We start from the raw sequence: 19,473 nt of genomic DNA, 5'->3' as shown, positions 1-19,473 counted from the left end.
AGGCAGAGCATATGAGCCACCTGCTGCTCTCTGATACATCTATAAAATGTGCCCATCTGTCTGCATCTGTAAAGAGCAGAAGGTATAGACTGTGGGACCAAAGTTAACCTGACTGTAAATTAGCCGTGCGGTATGATGGAAAAGAAATCACACTGATTAGATAAACTGAGTAAAAAAAATAATACAATCAATTTCAAAGATCCCACAGAGGACTGAGAGATGCTACTGTGTATATGAGATGAAGACATTACCAAAGAAACAACAAATTACAAATGAGACTATAATTGTATCTCCTGAAAAAAAATAAGAAGAAGAAATCTTAAATGTGTCTTCATCTCTAGAGTTATGAATATCAATATGAACAATTTTCATCAAATTATTTCTGGACCAAATAATCTGATGCTTTATGCTATAAATCTTTATAATCTTTATGCTTTTACTGTATGTCAACTATTTGTGCTTTTTAATTTCTTGTTAACATCCAAAACAATGCTTTAATGAAATGAAAACAAAACCATTACCCATAAAAAAAACTGTTAGGTCTACAGACCAAGCAACGTTTGATAACCTTTGTGTTGGTACAACTTTTTGGTAATGCAATGGTTTATTAATTTTTTTCTCCAAAGAAAGGACGGACAACTAACACGCAACCATACAGTAAAAACCATCCAATCCAGAACATCTTCACATGACTCTTGGCAAAATAATCTATTAAAATATCATGCAATGATGTAAAACATGAACAACATATGAGTCAAGAGGAACATTATTTACTGAAGCAACTTCAATGAACAAGTTACAGTATAAGACAGGGCAAGGTCACCATTGGTCACGAGATCTTTCATTTAAAAGGAAGCTCATATCCTGGGTAGAACATACAGTAATAAATCAGCTGTCACAATCCTGCTCACAGCGGACTAAAGAGATGTTTCAGGGTCAAACACTTAACATCTGTCACTTGAGTTTATGTTCTGTCTCAACCTGAGTAAGAAATCTTGAATGATTGACTCTAAAGGGTCCATAGGTCAAGAGTAGAAGCTAAAAATCATATTAAAAAACAGGTGGCATCAACTAAGAAGTAGACAGCCACGTGGAGCGTCATGGCAACCCTCCCACTGTACCATCCAACCAAAATATGATTGATGGTTAATCAAACCATTGAATGGATGGAGGGAGCTCTCCATAAAAAACAGTGATGCTTATAGCTCCATTTACATGACCCTGGCAACAGTATGGATCAGTTTTTGACCTTCAAATGGACAAAACATATTACTCTTATTTGTGACACTGAACCTCTCAAAGCACACTTTATCAAGGTTAAGTTTCCTCAAAAAATGATCGTTTAACTAGGCTTAATTTTCTCTGAATGCCATATGTATTATTTGTAATTTTTGAACTGTTACCAACCTGTATATAAGGTCTAATATGAAAATGAAGGTAATGTGTTGAATACGTGATAAACCTCAACATCCTCAAACAGACTCTCAGTCTGTCAGGATTTGAGGAAATGTGACACTCTGAAAATCACACTTCTGGAATGCTGATGATAAGGAAAAGAGCATGGAGCATCCTCCACAACACTCCCAAAAAATAAATAATTTATGTTAATCCTGTTCATTCATACACCTACATTTGCTCACGATCGACTGTCTGTTGTGGGTTTGGCTTCTGCACATATACTCAAAATCTAAAGATATTAGCACACATCAGACATCATAAGTGTGAGGGTTTGGGGACAGATGAACCCAAGCGCAGACGGCAGTACACAATACAGGACTTTATTAACAAAAGGGAAAAGAAAACCCACGAGGGGGCAAAACAAACAGGATATACAAGATACTAAGTTACAAAACACTGACAGGATAAGACTACACTAAGTACAACAAGACACTAAACTGGACTAGTTAAACAGCACAAATAAACTTGGCTTAACTGGTTTGAATCCGACAGGAACACAGCAGGAACAAACAGTACGCACGTAGACAGGACAATGGGCACAAGGACTTAAATAGGGGAGCAAATGATGAGGTGAACAGGTGACATGAATCAAACAATAATGGGATAATTAACAGGGAAACGAGGGGGCGGAGTCAGGAGACGAGACATACAAACACAAGACAACACCAGTACAAACAAGACAAAACAATAAATATATATAAATATATAAATATATACACATGAAAACAGAACACTAGACTAAACAAGACATTAAAACAAAGACTAGAGAATACAAGGGAGCGGGGAAAAAGTCACAAGACACGGGAAAAACGTGGTTAAATATAACAAAACCAAAACCACGATCTCCCACACAAAACATGTACTGTTAGGACCCTGCCATACAAAACTAGATATAATTACCAACAAGATTATGGCAGAGTCCCAACAATAAGTCGTTTACTCATTTTTGAGTTGATTAGAAAAAACACACATCATTTTCTCTATGGCTAAGTCGAATTACAATAAAACTGTATGTGCTGTCCTAAAACAATATGTCCTCTCTCTAAAACAAAAAAGTTAACTAGTAATGATGAAAATGCAAATACTTTTCAAAAAAGCAATCAAATACTGGAACTGCCAACCAAGTGTTCATTACCAGATTTTATTCTAATGTACAAATGTAACCTCAGTATATCTGTGTGTAACTATACTAGAAAATCAACTTTATTCTGCTTCAACATCTGAACAACGGAAAAAACGCATCTATAAAATCTATACAACACATGAGACACACCTATAATATCCAAACAACACACGACATGACACAGCTAGCATCTACACAACACATGAAGCACACCTATAGCATCGACACAACACATGTGACACACCTACTGTATAGCATCAACACAACACAAGACACAACTATAATATTACACCAGTAAAAATGTAACAAACAAAAACAAAAACATTACAACCACACACTCATAGGCTACAATGTCTTTGTAAGATTTCCTTGTTAAGTGTTAAGTACAAACTGAAGGAAAGCATCGTTTACTAGCGATAAAACTGTTTAAATGTACCTGAAACAATCGAAATAAAAATAAAACATTCACAAATAGTTTTTTTTTTTTTTTAAAGGTTAAGGTTCAAGTGACATTCGTCAGATCAATCTCACTCACCTGGGTAGCAGCGCGGATGAACTCATTTCACAAAAAATATCAGAAAACACTGACAAACATCGTCCAGATAAACATTAATCTTCTCCTGATATCCAAATCAAAGCAGTTTAAATCAAAAATTTTACTCCGATTCAAGACTCGCAGCACGCGGAGAGCGCGAGACACAACTGAAGTGACAGACAGTGACACATTCCCTCGCAGGCAGCGCGCGCTTTCTCTCTCTCTCTCACTGACAGAGATGCGCCCGTCACGTGACTCATAATTCACTCGGATTTTATCGGTGGGTTTGTTAAGTTTGTGTTTGTAATTCATTCACAATCGCATTTACTACAAGGTTAGACTCTAAAAGAGCCTACACGGGTCTTACAGTCATGGAAGTTTAAAATGTTAATATCCAGGAAGTCATGTAACGTTACATTAATTACAATTTTTAAAAAATATATTATTTAAACTTAACCCAGTTAGCATGAAAAGTTATTTGTAGCCTACAACAATTAGAACAACTGTTTAAATTGATATAAACTATCTAACCTAAAACTCCTTTCAAAGTAAATATATATATTTTTAAATTAAAATATTAACCGTAACTAATTAATTTAATGATTTTTTAAAATCTAGTAACCACGACTCATGAAGTCAGTGTTTTTATCCAGTAGTGTAAAAAAAAACGAACAAATAAACAATATTATAAAAAGCATGAGTTTGGCTTGAATTTTTTTAACTGAAGAACACTGTATATAGCCTACTAAAAATATACGCATACATTAATCAAATTACAGCAAGACATCACAATTTAATTGCCATCAGGGAACTCTTACTAGTGTACATACATCTATGATTCATTTGAAAATTGTACTTTGTGTTCATTTGTAAATTGTAAATTGTTTTTATTTTGTGTACAGATTAAGTCTATAATGTTCAAGTCTGTACTGTGCGTACTTTTGTGTCTTGTAATGGTGCTAATCTATCTCTTTTCTAAGCATTTTCGTCAGCCGTGTTTTAAATGATCTATCAATTTTGACATATCTGCTCATAATGAGCATTTAACACATTTATTGAAGCATAAATACATATTTACACAAAAATTCATCTCAGCAGAAGGAGAAAGCTTCCCTCAGCTTTGTCAAAGCTACATTTATCGCATCTGATTCACTCCTACACACAATCCTCTCTCTCCACAACCTAGTCCTCTTTATCTCCAGGCACAATACATTCATCACTATGCATTAAACATCAGGGATCTCGTACAAGAAGGATAAGAAAGAAGACCGCTAAGAGGAAATTTTGAGAAAAGAGCAGAAAAAAGGAAGAGCAGAAATTGAAGCATCTGCACTCAGAAGATGAGATTCTGGTGCCATCAACCTCTGCTCTGACAAGAGTTTTGTGAATACCACCTCACATAAGCTGCCTTATCTATCACAGCAACAACAATCAAAGGGATTCGTCCTTTCTACATCTAGGAAAGTTGAATGTTAAGGGTTTAAAACCTTTTCATTTTTTAAGATAGATGGACTTACTGTGTGTTACATTTCCATGTAAGCTGATTTAATTATGATTTATGTCACCTATCTTAATAATTTTCTAATGTCTTCTATTTTACGAGAGTAAATATGTGCATTCTCTTTTATGTCTGATTGCAACATGCTCTTTGTCCACAGTAAAAGCAGTTTGTAATTGTAAAAATAGTTTTATATGGTATAATACAAAGCAGAGCACAGTTGTATAATGGAGTTTTGACAGTAATGCAACAGAAATACAAGCTGTAATTTCAGTACCACGGACAGCGGCTGTTTACTGCACACAAACGCATGTGTGAATAGAATAAATGACGTTTGTTTAAGCAAACGTTACAAAAAGAAATTATTAATCTTTTCAAACCTCCAAAGGTGAAACACTTGTAAGATTCCGATAAGGGCTTTACTTTATAGTGTTAACATTTGTGTTGTGAACACCTAAATGAGTGCCTTCAGAGCAGAACAAGAGGATGAGGTGCGAGGAGTGATGAAGCTGCCACACACCGCATTCATAATAGAAACAGACTTTCGACTAAGAACTCTCCTGCTTGCTATATAATTGGCTCCCATAACATCTATTGTCGGTGTATTCTCAATTCTATCTTTCTCTCTCTTCCCCTGTTCTCCCTGGCTGCTTGTATTGATGATTAATTCTCAGTATCTGGCTCTCCCCATCAATTCCCTCCTGCTCTACATTTCTCATCATCCTCTCCAAATCACATTCGCATCTCTCTCTTTCTCTCTCTCTCATTTCCCCCTCTCTCTTTCTAGAACTTTATCTGTTTTTCTCTCACCCTGATATAAATTCCCCTCCTTTGCTCTGTATCCTGTTTTTATGCCAGGTTCTTGCTCTCTGCGGCTTTTCTCAGTCTCTGCGGTTAAAAGGTTTTCTGTCACACACTCTCTGTCAAGTGCTGGAGGTTCTTCAGCTGCATCTTGTGGCCTCAAACAAAGAGCAATAAACAAATATTCCCATTACACCTCAAAAGATGTGTTAAAAGCAGTTTTATATCCAAAATTACAGAATACCAATATTTAAACAAACAACTGAATGACTAAGCTGAGAATTGTTGTTATAATAAATGATTATCTAGCACCAGGTTACAAGCAACAACGTTAATGATTGTAGGGGTTAAAATAATGTATAATGTATATTTATGATCAAGATATTTCAAGATCTTTCATAACACAATGTTTCTTCCTAACTTCTGTAACAGGCTTTTATTTATGACTATAAGCCTTAAAATGCTGCAGTTTTGGAAACACAGATATGTTGCTAAAGGCACAAAGAGATCAGACAGCTCCGATCTGACAAAGACTTTTATGTAGCAATTTTCTCCTACATATCGCACACATGGACACAGACAGTTATTCAAGTGAATACAACCGTATAAAAGCAGAAAAATATCATTAATTCAAAATTATGCTTGTGCATAAACAGATGTAAGATATTATACTATATATTGTTGGTTAAAGGCATCATGGGTAAAATGTACATTTAAATTTATTTGTATCTTATATATTGATCTCCAATTTCGGAAAATAAATTGACCAAAAAAAAATCACTTTTGTAAAATCTTTGTCAACTAAAGAACAAAGTAAGATCAGCTTTATAAATCAAGAACACTTGACCACCATCCTTCTGGTCAGTGTAAAACCTCATTTCAAATCTGTTTGATTCAATTCAATGAAATTTACATAGATACATCTATAAAAACATCACAGACATCGCAGAAGGAAAAACTATGGGGCGGTATCCCGGACTGGGATTAGACTAGACTAAAATAAATGTAAGAGGTGTCCAAATTGAAAACAAACTATACTGACATATTTTAAAATACAGCAGTGCCCCTTGTTTTGCCTCAAAGTGCACACAAGTAATGTTTTTAGTAAGGCATGTTTGTTAAAACTAGTTTTATTTCCTAATTAAACTAAGAACTAGTCCTGGCTTAAGCTAATCCCTGTCCGGGAAACCCCCCCTATATGTATAATTATATAAACCTAAGTATTAGACTTTAATGTATAACTCATCTCATGCAATGTTTGTACATCATCAGTATCTCAAATCACAAATTTAAGGTGTGTTTTTTTCTAGGTGATTAGACACCAGTCGGACGATGCCGAAAATAGGCAAACAAATCCAACGAAATAACACCAAATGACAGATCTGAGCTTTATCTAGAGATAGCACTGGCTCATTTGAGTTAAATTAAGTGTGCTAAAAATACTGTGAACATCTGTGAACAGCCACAAAGCAACACACTGGAGACTAACACAGATATACTCCAAAATCCACTTAGAACAGAGTCTGATCAGAATTTGATCAGCTACATACAGTACCGACCTGCTTTAACTATTAATTGGCCATTAGCAGAAACCTTTAAGCAACAGTTAACTACTCAAAAAAAAAAAAAAAAAAAAATTCTGAACAAACTGTAAAAGTTTCTCATCTAGAGGTTTAAATAATTTAAAATGCCCTGGCTGGTGAAAGTTATGGTCCTTACAGACAGACAGAAAAAAAGACAGAACATTCAGTCAGTGCAATATTTCATCCTCTGTTACAGAAAAACTGTAGTTCGAAGGGCCAGAAAAAATAATGTGACCCAAAACAGAGACTTAGTGCTGAATTTGGAAGCTGCAGTTAAAATTAACTGACCGTAAGCCTTCATCACATGCAACTTTGCACTTGCCAGTAAACAGAGGATCAACACTATTGACAGCACAGCACACATATACAGGACAACTGCATTTCCTCTATAGGGTCCTCCTGTTCTTCCTCATAGTCTTCTTGCTGCTCTGCCTCTCAGTTCCTATTCATTGTAGGTATAAACATACATAACACACTTGTACCACATGTACACTGACTCTGAGCTGGTTTATATTATATGTAATATCTCTGGCTCCAAAACTCAGTTTGAAGTTGTATGTGGTCTTTGTAATATTTGATCAGCTAACAGAAATGTATTGACTAAATACATTGATTAACAACAATCTGTCTCTATTGCTGCAGTATACTGTAATTGTCAGGAACTCCACTGAGAGGTGAGTTAACAGAACCGGTGTACAGTCTTTAATAACCAAAAACATAAATATGAGCAAAGCTCAATCAAAACATAACAAATAAGACAGAGGAACCAATAGGGGCATGACACATCAGGGAACAGGAAAACAAGATACAAACATGACAAAGAATAATTTTAAATAAAATAAAAGACAAAGACATGGCTTAACACTTGAAATGACTGGAGTGCAGACGTGAGCATACAGTATCTTGAGCAACAATGTTTCAGCCATAAAATCGCATCCGGTACTCTTATAGAGGCCACAGGCTTTTATCGGTCTGTTAGATCACACATAGGTTGTGTGACTATAAAAACATGTACCTTGGGGAAACAATGATGGTCTCACACAAGAAAACCCACTTTATTTTATCCTGTGATCTTCTCAAGTGAGCTTATGGCTATATTAGCCATAGAGTGAGTGAGCGAATGAGTGAGTACGTGAGAGAGTGAGTCTTGGGTTCACGCTTCAGATCGACCACAGTCCTCATTATTGTCTGAGCTTACATAAATCTATACTTTATGAACTTTATCAAAATCAATATTACATGTAAAACAGGAAACAAAAAATAGCCAGAGAGATTTGAAATTTTCTCCAATAAACTGCAGGAATGCAGAGAAATGTAATAAATGTACTTTTGTCATCTCTCAACACATTTCAGACAAAAAGCAACAGAGAAACACCCGAACGAGAAATGAGCGACGTGCTGTAATTGGAAACTGATTTGCATAACAAAGAAAATGAAATGCATGAGAATGTCAAGCAGGACATCTACTGTATGCTGTAAGCTACATTTAAAAAAAACTCTAGAACCAAATGACCATTTTAAAGGTTTTAAATATGTGCATTGATCATTAAGTTTTATTTTACTTTGCTCAAAAAAACATAAATTGATAAATTGTAGTGACATGGTTTGAAGCTGCTTTGAAATGATGAAAATAAAACTGAATTGAACATTGGTTCCTGTAATTAATTTGTTTTTAACAATGTTTGCAGTGCGAAACAAACAATATCTGATGATTTAAGATTAAAAACAAAAAACTGTCTCTTTAAATCTGAAACAGTGAGATGTTTTAAACGGGCTTCTCCTATGAGGGTTTTCTTTAAAGGGGCCATGGCACAAGACTTTTTAAGATGTCAAATAAATCTTTGGTGTCCCCAGAGCACATATGTGAAGTTTTAGCTCAAAATACCATATAAATAATTTATTATAGCATGTTAAAATTGCCACTTGTAGGTGTATGCAAAAATGTGCTGTTTTGGGTGTGTCCTTTAAAATGCAAATAAGCTGATGAAATTCAAACACTGAACACAATGATGGTGGTTTGTTGCAATTAAAACTGAATTGTGCTTTTCTCTGCACTAAATATCAGTCCTGTGGTTGGATAGTGCAGATTAAGGGGCGGTGTTATTATAATAAGAGCTCCTTATGACATAAGGAGAGCCAAATTTCAACGACCTATTTTTTCATGTGCTTGTAGAGAATGGTTTACCAAAACTAAGTTTCTGGGTTGATCTTTTTCACATTTTCTAGGTTGATAGAAGCACTGGGGACCCAATCATAGCACTTAAACATAGAAAAAGTCAGATTTTCATGCCATGGCCCCTTTAAGCGGGTCATAAAACACAGAAACAGATAAGACCATCCATCTTTCTTAAACCACCTGGTGATTCATTAAATACATGGAGATGTATTTCAAATACAAATACAAAATACTGTGTGGAAAAATGTATTTAAATACAAATACAAAATACTGTGCGGAAAAATGTATTTAAATACAAATACAGTATTTTGTATTTTGAAAATACACAAAATACATGTGAAATTGGTGATTCAGTGCAAGTATCCCTATTATGCTGAAATCTATCTGGGTCTATTTCTAAATGCCAAAAAGCATTTACACATATGTGTGCAACTGCTTAGAAACTTTCGTTTTATTTTACATACCTCATTGTTTGAGATATCTTTGTCATGACAACTTGACATAAACCAATACAACACAACTTGTTATAAATCATAAACAATTATTATCAAACTTAAGAAACTACCTAGCTTTGTGGGTTAACATTACATTAAACTGTGATTTAAATGTCATTAAGTGTTAATACTATGTCAAATATTATTAACACTTAATGACAAATTATATTTGTACCACTGTAGTTGAGGTCAAGAAAAATCTTTATGATGCTGTTATAAAACTATTTTACAGAGTATTAACACGTAATGACATTCCAATGACAAATTCAATTTGTATCACTGGTAAAAAGTGGTCAGTTATGTTGTCTTGTTTAATGTCAAGTTGCCATAACAAAGACATTTCAAACAATGTCATCTTTGCAATAAAAATGACATAATTGAACAAATGACACTTAATGACAGTAGTCATAAACATCAATAAAATCTCCTTTATATTCATGACACGTGTCATGTCATGGTCATGAATGTGTCATGTCAGCCTTATGAACACCCATTCAAGTAAAGTGATGTTTTATAAAAACATCATAAAAACTTTTTCATGTGTCGTCAAAATGACCCACAACCTAATCAGTTTATATGTGAAGAAATCCACGTATTTACAAACTTCTCACGAGACGAGTGTTTGACAAATTATTTGGCAAACTACTTTCTCTCATCGCTGCTTTTTGATGGTTTTGAGAACAATTACTCACGAGTCGCCCTCTGTCATTTCACAGAATTATACAACGGAGAGCACATCAAGCATAAAAGTCTCGTTCATGCCGTAGAGTAGAGCCATGCGAATTGCAAAAGTGTAAACAAGACTTCAACTGCACAAAGCTAAAAAGAAATCAGCAACTGTGTGCTGATTCCACCACTTGCCGCGTCACGTGTGAAAGGGCCTTTAAAGGAAAACACCACAGTTTTTTAATATTTTACTATGTTATTAACTTAATGTAAAGCTGCTTTGAAACAATCACCAATTGTGAAAAGCGCTATATAAATAAAATTGAATTGAAAAAAATTGAATTGAAACTTAGATGAATGAATACATGCCTATCTTTTCTCAATATGTGCACTTCATCTTTGCACAGCGTGTCATGAATGTGTTAGCATTTAGCCTAGTTCCATTTATTCCTTAGGATCTTAACAGGGATGAATTTAGAAGCCACCAAACACTTCCATGTTTTCCCTATTTAAAGACTGTGTATGAATGTGTCAGTCAGGATGAGCTGAGATTCACACAGGAAAACACATTAACAAGTAAAGCGATATCAGACAACACACTTTAGTTCAAGTGATGATCACTTGAAACATTATGTGTGTGTTACTGTATTGACAGATGTTGTGTGATCTCATCAGCCTCATATTGACATCTGACAAGAAAAAGGTTGAACAGATTTAAACTTGTAGTACTGCTAATTGACATTTTTCATTAAAGCTCACGTTCTTTCTGATCCCAGTTTTTAAACCTTAGTTAGTGTGTAATGTTGCTATAATAGCATAAATAAGTTCACTGCCAGGCGATATATTTTCTTTAATAGAATTTGCCTTTCAAAGCCTACAGCGAACGGCCGGTTTGGACTACAGCCCTCTACTTCCTGCTTTAATGACGTCACTAGAACAGTTTTTTGACTAACCTCTGCCCACAGGAATACGTCAGTCACCAGCTAAGCTAACGGCAAGCTAAGCTGCTATCGAATCAAAACACATTAAACAAACTACACAATCAGAACTCGATACGTATTTCTTAAGGAGGGACTTCATAGAACAAGGAAGACATCAGCCCGTTTTGAGGACAGTAAAAACAGCGCTATACAGATAAGTCAATTGTGTGAAAAATACCACGTGAGACATGAACACATGTTATTGCGCACTGTAAACACAATCAAATCTTCAAAAACACAGAAAGAACGGGACTTTTAAAAGGGCACAAGCTCAGAATAAAGAACTGTATTCTTAATATTAAAACAAGCCATTTTATTTCACAACAACTTGTCATAGGGACACTTTTGCCATCTGATTAAATCTGAATATCTTGTTTCTCATTATGTTGCCTTCAACAAACAAGTAGTAACATATGCATATGAAAATATTGCAGGATTTTACAAATATGAATTGCTCTTAGCTCGAGTTATACCAGCTGAAGATGTTTGTAGTGTTTTTCTGTATTGGCTGTTGCGGTTACTACAGAAAAAAACACTGCACAGGCATCTGATTAAAATATGCATGACTTTATAAGCAATATGATTTCAAAGTTGATTCTCTAGAGAGAGAAACACATAAAGATGGAGAAACACAGCTGTCCATGCATGGCACACTGCTGATCATACTGTAAACACCAGAAGAATGTTTATTGGTCTTAAACTATAACAAGACACAATAATCAGAGGTTATTGAAGTAAATCCACCACAACCCATTTTATTTCTGTATATATATAAAAAAATGCTGGTTTGTTACCAAACTGTTAACCCAACTTGTTCATATATGACCCAAAATTGTCACAACTGGCGATTGACACAATGCCTGGTTACTCGCCAGTGCTTGGTGCCTGCTTTTAGGGCCTGGTTACCCATCATCCTGGGCTTCGAATCTGTATAGGAAGGAAGTTGTTTTGCACAAAAGACACTGAGTAGATGTTTTTTGATTTATCTAAGTGTACCGTGAAACTGTTGTATAAGCTCAATATCGCCGATATGATCTATATCAGGATGGCTGTTATTGTCTGCCTGTGGTTTTGTGTTTCTGACCTAATTACAGTTGTGCTGATATAGAGCCATATCACACTCCTACACCAGCGATATTGCTTTAAGGGATTACAGAAAAGACATGCAGTCAAACATAATTTACAATAAGACCAGAAACATGAATTAAATAAATAAATAAAAAGTCGATTATATTGTGCAGAACCCTGAAAACCACACTTTTGTGTCTGTAAGCTATTTCTGTAAGTGTGAAGCTAATGTCATAACACACTTTTTCTCTCTCTCTCTCTTTCTCTCTCTCTCTCTCTCTCTCTCTCTCTCTCACTCTCTCTCTCTCTTACACATACACACATGGGTGTTGTGCCATTGGTGTGCTTGCCTTCAGGTCAGAGACTGTCCTTTCATAATATTTTATCTTCACATTCTTCCTCTTTCTTCTCTTTTGCGATGAGAGAGGTTTGGAGGAAACAGGCAAAGAAGTACTGCTAAAGAAACATTTAAAAAACTAAATCAAATGATGATCAGATCATTTTTATTTTATTCACAATAATCGTCATTCACAATAATGAATCCTACATGCCCTGGCAAAATCCAACTTCCCCATCATAACATTCAGACTTTGATTCCTACTTTTAAAATGCCTAAATATTCATACTTATCAGCCTTGTAGCCTAAAGGCATTAAACTGCAGAAGCCTGGATAACCTTTACACTTTAAGGCTGTTACCTTTCAGGCAATAACGTTGGGTAGGGTCTGATTTAAACTTTGGTCTGGGTGTAAAAAAGATGAACCTAGAAACTTTAAGATACTTAAAATTAAATTACTTTGATGAAAAGGGTTAATTTTGGACCCTAAATAAACATCAGCTTTAAAATCTGGTTTTGAAAAGAGTACTGGATGTCTGTATATCACATCAGCTTGGTGATACTGTGATTCCCACCATCTGCTGAGGCTAAACATAAACCTCAGCAGATGCTTAGATCTGCTCTGAAGAACAGCACAGATAGAGACACAGCGTCTCCTTGCTGAAGAACACAGAGAACAGATGGAAACAGCACAAGCTTTAGACCGGGACATAATCACCAATCAGACTGACAGCCAGACAAAAGACAATGAGAAAGACATCTGATGGTGAAAGAGGAAAGAAATACGCAAATCTTTAGCAAGTATTCTTTATAGATCTGTAGATTTGAAACAATAAACTAGACAAAACTGACATTAAAACTTTACTATTAACTTGACAACTCACTTTGACAAGACCAGACTACGGGAAGATCACAAACGAATCAGCACAAAACAGCACACACAAGGAATTAAAAAGGGAGCAAATCAAGAGGACAACAGGTGATACTGAAACACTAACAAGGTAAATAAAGAGGAAATGAGCGGGCGGGGTCTGGAGACTGGAGACGAGACAAGGAAGCACACAGTTTAAACAAAGGCCAGTGCTATACCACACAAAACATGGGCCAGTCATGACAAAAAATGTGTATTATATTCACCCCTTAACACTTATTCTGTGTATAATACAGCTCAGTTAAATTTTTAAAAGACTTCCCTACTGAAAAATCCAGCTAAGACCAGCATAAGCTGGTGAGCTGGTTTTAGCTGGTCCCCAGCTTGGTTTTAGCTGGTTTTGCTGGTGTAGGAAGCTGGTTTTGCTGGTGTAGCAAGCTGGTCTAGGTGTGTTTTGGTCACATTTTAAGCTGGTCTAGCTGGACTTAGCTGGTCATGCTGGAATACCAGCTGGCCCACCAGCATGACCAGCTTTGTCAGGCTGGGAGGACCAGCATAAACCACCTTAAACCAGCTAAAACCAGCTACCAGCTTATGCTGGTTTTAGCTGGATTTTTCAGTAGGGTTGCTTGTGGTTTTAAGCATCACAGAAGAAGTCTGAACTCTATGAATCTCTTTATTCATTGATGATCAGTGATGTAATGAGTATGATTCATTTTGAACTTTCTTATCTGTCTCACAGCTCTAATATATCAGTAATATAGTGGTTATGCAGGGTGGAGATTATAACATGCTAAGAGTTTATTAAATATAAGTGACATACATCGAAAGTAAACGAAGACACTCAATGAGACTTCTTTGATAATGTGATTTGATGAACCTGTTGGATGCTGTCAATTCACCCCAGTCCCTAAAATGATTCAGAAAAGGTGAAGCAGTGTTTAGCAGCTAACATTGGCATCAAGATAATTGCTTTTTAGTTCTAAAATTAATCATACAGAGGTGTGAAGCCCCGGGTGAAATATTCCAGTAATAAAAATGTTACAAAGTCCAGCTGTGACTTCTGAAGCTCTTCGCAATCTGCCTTTTGATCTCCTTTAGATCCATTCATCTCAGACTGCAGAAACACACGAAACCATTAACACGCAGACATACTGTAAAAACGTGCCTGTACCTAACACACACGTTTTTCAGCAGCACAGAAAGCAATGCTTCAATTAGCCTACTATCAGGGCTCTCAAGTCGCAGTACTCTGATGTCATCAACCTTTCAGTTCTTTTGGCACCAAGTGAAGTCGAACAGCTCCACAGAGTTAAATGCAATCTATCAGGCAATCAGAAAGAAATGAGAATTTGTTGTTTCTGGTTAAATTACATGATCCCACTGCAAGCATGTTTGTTTTCGGAGGGGTTAAATTGGGATTTGTTCTGTGGGGGGCTTTGTTGGGGGGTCCAGGGGTAACATGTTTTATACTGATGACAGCAATGCCAGTGGTGTGTTTTAGTGACATGCTGTATCTCTGATAGGATTTGATAAGATTCAGCTTTGAAGCTGTGGCAGAGGTTTACCCAAAATATTTTAAAAGAGCATTGAAATTTGCATTAAATGATGCAAATCTATGAATCTGACACCCTATATGCATTTATTGCAGTAGCTATTAAATAAAATCACTATGGTTAGGTTTCAAAGGTGGTAGAGTAGTTAAAAAAATATGACATTCTGTACTTTTCTCTCATATCCACCTTTTACTGTTTGAACATTTCTTGACTCCACAGCAACAGAGGAATTTTGCCTGTATTGTCCTGGAGGGCACTTATACAGTATGTATGTGTAAAATTGCACCAATACGAACAGCTCGCGCATATCTAATGGTGGGTACACATGTGAAGTTTTGCTTTTAGTAAATAGATATAATAGATTCATATCCACATCATCCAACACTCTTTTTGTGTGTTTTTTTATACGAGTGAAACCGAATCAGATTATTCAATTAATTCAAACTGATTCACGAACCAATTCAAAACGTTTGGCCCATTTGCTTTGTAAAGAATCGTCTCAAACGAGTCATTAATACGTGAATGCCCCAGAAACATGAGGCGGCAATTTTAAAATAAAATTTCCTGAACAAGACCGTAACAAAGGAACGCCACAGAGTAATAAAAGAAAAAGTAAAAATTTTCCATTAAAGAGCACCAATTATCAGATTCACGATTTTACATTTCCTTTGGTGTGTAAGTGTGTATTAGTACATGTTAACAATATGCAAAAGGTACAAACCCCAAAGTATACGATGACGCGAGTTATCGTCTCCAATGTAAATTTCTTTTCTTGGACTACAACAAACACACGGATTGTAGGCAACAGTTTACTTCCTGGGATTGGTGATGTAGACAAGATCGACATTATCATAATTCCTCCCGCTTCAGACTCAAAGCCTGTAAGTTTCCTCCCGTTAGCATTGCATTGTGACCGAATCTTTCAAACATGATAAGGAGCGTCACATTTCCGGCTGACGTCAGAGGTATTCACACCAATCACAACATACAGATTAGCAGGCCAATCTGGGACACAGTGCTTTTCAAATCAATGAGTTTTGTACAAAATCATTGTGTTTCAGGAAAAGAGTGAAATCTGGACCTACAAAAATGTACGGTATGTGGAAAAGAATGTGTGTGTATTTTAACCATAAACCACACAAACACATTGTATTATAGCAAATACACAAAATAACGTTGTTTTTAGCAATGAAATATAAAAATATATAAAAATATATTAGTACTCTCAAGAGTACCCCAACGTTGGCCTGACGTCCAACCCTAACGTTGCCCTGACGTCCAACCTCAACGCTGGCCTGACATCCAACCCCAAAATTGGCCTGACGTCCAACCCCAAAATTGGCCTGACGTCAAACCACAATGTTGGCCTGATGTCAAAATCCAACTGTGATCTAACATGAAATCCCCATTCATACAGTACAAATACAGTAAGAGAGTCTTGGTTGAGATGTTTGAATTTAAAAACACTTCTCAAATCAAACTAATTTGTGGGGTAATTAAACTGAAATAAATCTCATAGATAACATTATTTATACACTTTATGTTAAGACTTATTACATTTACACATTATTACTCATAATTCAGCCATCCCAGAAGACTGCAGAGCGGCTTTAGAGAATGGATTTTTAATGGGATTTTTTCAGTTTCTTGTAAAAAAAAATGTGAACTTTTGGGAACTATCGAACATTGTAAATAAAACACCTGTGCACTAATGTCCCACTCAAGCCATCAAAAGAGCTATTTCACACAGATTTTATCATCACAGGTATCTGAGCCTGAATCTGACTTCTTAAGATTATCTTGGCACATGTTCTGTCTTTGTCCGGCTTGTCAAAGTGTGATTGCTTAATGAAGCATCACTATCATCTGCAAAGCCATTACTTACAGAATATTAAAGAATCAAGGGCCTAATTGATCAGAAAATAAAGTCTTAAGTATGATTCATATGCCTTCAGTTACAGTTTATCCTGTTGATGGATGTTGGTCCAGCACTTTTACATCACTAAAGTATGGTATCAATACAAAGGTTTTTAGGCTATTGTTTGGTTCACTAAATTCCCCAGAGAAAACATATTGTTCAGAACTGTGTAGTTTGAATAAAAGTTGTTTGCATAAAAAATGTAGCAAATTTTTACAATTTTTTCGTAATGCTTCATCTTTGTGTTGTATTTCCAATAAGCAGCAGTCAATTATGGCTAGCTTGTTAGTCCCAACTGGTTTGTAAATTGGTTTGCAATTCACATCAAAGGTGTTCTTTGGGGATAAAGTCCCTGCATGAAGCCATGTTTAGTTAATATGGTGATTTTTTTCTTTGACAGTCTTTTGCGCAGCAGCTGTGAAATCCGCTCAGAAAAGCAGAAACGTTCCTCGAGAAGAAACCCAGCAGGACCGCTGTTGTTCAGCCTATACACACACATACACACACACACAGATGCACACGCGCGCACACACACGCACAACACTCCTATGAAATATTCAGCACACTCAAACTCTTTTGTTTTGTTATTGCATCAGCTTTACTCAATATGTAAGCCTTCAATCCTCAAGTAGCAATTATTAAAGTTATAGTGTTGTTTAATATATTCAACACTTTTGACATTTACCGTCTATATAAGTGTCTGTAATTGAACTGAGTTTAATAATGACTGTTAGTCTGTTGTCATGTCCCATAAAACTGTATTCTGCCAAGGTCATAGGTTCAATGCCCAGGGAATACTGTATACTGTAGCCTGCTGACCTGAATGCTTTCACAGCTAAAAATCTAATTTAGTATGAACCAGTTTGTTTGTGCGTGTTGCCATTTGTTGGATCAGTGTGAATTAGCCCTAAGATGATCGCATCACTTTAAATTCTCCTGGGTTACTTTGGGGTAAATATTGGACAAAACACATGTTGGGTTATAAATAAATGGTTAACCCAACCCAGCATAGGTTTATTTATATAGGCAATATTCACCCAGCATTGGGTTAACAATAACCCAGCAAAATTTACAGTGATGCAATCATCAGGATATAACACATGTGATCCTGTCACATTTGACATGGGTCAGTTGTGTCCTAATGTTTAGAGAGTTGGGCTTGTAAATCAAAGGTGGCTAGTTTCTATACTTATGACCGGTTCACTTAGTGTCACTTGGAATGCCATTCCACTAAGTATATAAAAAATATACATGGACATTTATTCATTTAGCAAACACTTTAATCCAAAACGACTTACAAATGAGGGAGAATTTAACATTTTGTCTAAGGAGCCAACATAGCACACGACGCTATTTTCGCTATTTTGCAGGAATAAAACTGAATATAAAGTCTAACAACATGAGAAAAAAAATTCATAATATAGTATCAGAAAGTTAGCATAACACCAAATAAAATGATAAAAGACGTATTAATAATACTATAATACATATAAATAACATCAAACAATGGTAGATACATTTTCTGTATTTTTTTCTATCAGATTTTACAGCAAATAAGAAACTCGCTGAGCTATTTGATCCTGGGCAAGTGCGCATGCGCGTTCTGTTGAGCGTTTCCTAGACAACATCTCCAAACGCTCGCTAGTTCAGCAGTTTGCTAAACGTCTGAACTCGACTTGAATAACAATTAAATCCTTAATATACTTTACATTTCTCTTTTTTGACTATATAAAAGCAAATGTGCTCGGCTGAAGCACTTTGAAGGAAAGAATTTGAATTTGAACGGAGTTCTAAACGCCATAACGTTACGTGAAATTATCTTCATGGATCTTCGTATTCGTAAATATTTATCAAAATCTCAGACGAACAAAGGTATCAGATAGGCTTTAGTCAATCATTTAATAAATAGCAAATGTTTTTCATATTGTGGTTTCTCTGTTGTTTTTTCAGATCTCGTGTCTTTAAAGAAAGCGTATGATCTGATAAGAGTCTCAGATCTGACAGTATCTGATTGTGGATATGATCACTATGAGTTCTGTCTGCTATGTGCTGAACAATCTCTGCAGGTGAGCCATTACACTACACCTGTCATCTAGTTACACATTTAACATGGACATGTTTCTCATACAAATAATGTCAAAAATATTATTTTTTAGTTAATAATCAGCTTAATCGTTATACAGTAAGTATTAATCCAGTTCACCTTGGCATATTTCAAATTTGAATCATATACCATGTGTAACCTACTACATATGTAAAAAATTTAAATCAGGCCAACACTGATAATGACCTAACTAGCAGTTTAGCAGTCCACACGCTGATTTAACATTGTGAAGATTTTGTAAAGAAAGAGTTTTTTTCTTTTCCATGTAATTAGTACTGACTTTAAGGACAATGACTTAAGACAACA

The 19,473-nt window shown here is 35.6% G+C and overlaps 2 protein-coding genes across 7 annotated transcripts in view; one reads left to right on the top strand and one right to left on the bottom strand.

Moving 5' to 3' along the window:
- Positions 1-3,322, bottom strand: part of LOC129416602 (gamma-aminobutyric acid receptor subunit pi) — a 38,876-nt gene extending 35,554 nt beyond the window's left edge. For both annotated transcript variants that reach the window (XM_055170937.2, XM_055170938.2), the window contains exon 1: positions 3,117-3,322. The gene's annotated coding sequence lies outside the window, so the exon portion shown is untranslated. The remainder of the gene's footprint in view (positions 1-3,116) is intronic.
- A 15,356-nt stretch (positions 3,323-18,678) lies between these two features.
- cfap46 (cilia and flagella associated protein 46) overlaps positions 18,679-19,473 on the top strand; it is a 49,891-nt gene continuing 49,096 nt past the window's right edge. For all 5 annotated transcript variants that reach the window (XM_073873488.1, XM_073873487.1, XM_073873486.1 and 2 more), the window contains exons 1-2: positions 18,679-18,935; positions 19,014-19,129. In XM_073873488.1, the coding sequence (XP_073729589.1) occupies positions 18,887-18,935; positions 19,014-19,129 (165 nt within the window). In that variant the 5' untranslated portion in view covers positions 18,679-18,886. The remainder of the gene's footprint in view (positions 18,936-19,013; positions 19,130-19,473) is intronic.

This window comes from Misgurnus anguillicaudatus, chromosome 11, assembly GCF_027580225.2.
Source record: "Misgurnus anguillicaudatus chromosome 11, ASM2758022v2, whole genome shotgun sequence".
Classification (NCBI taxonomy): Eukaryota; Metazoa; Chordata; class Actinopteri; order Cypriniformes; family Cobitidae; genus Misgurnus; species Misgurnus anguillicaudatus.
Note: the sequence above shows the minus strand (reverse complement) of the source record. Positions and strands in the feature narration are given on the sequence as shown.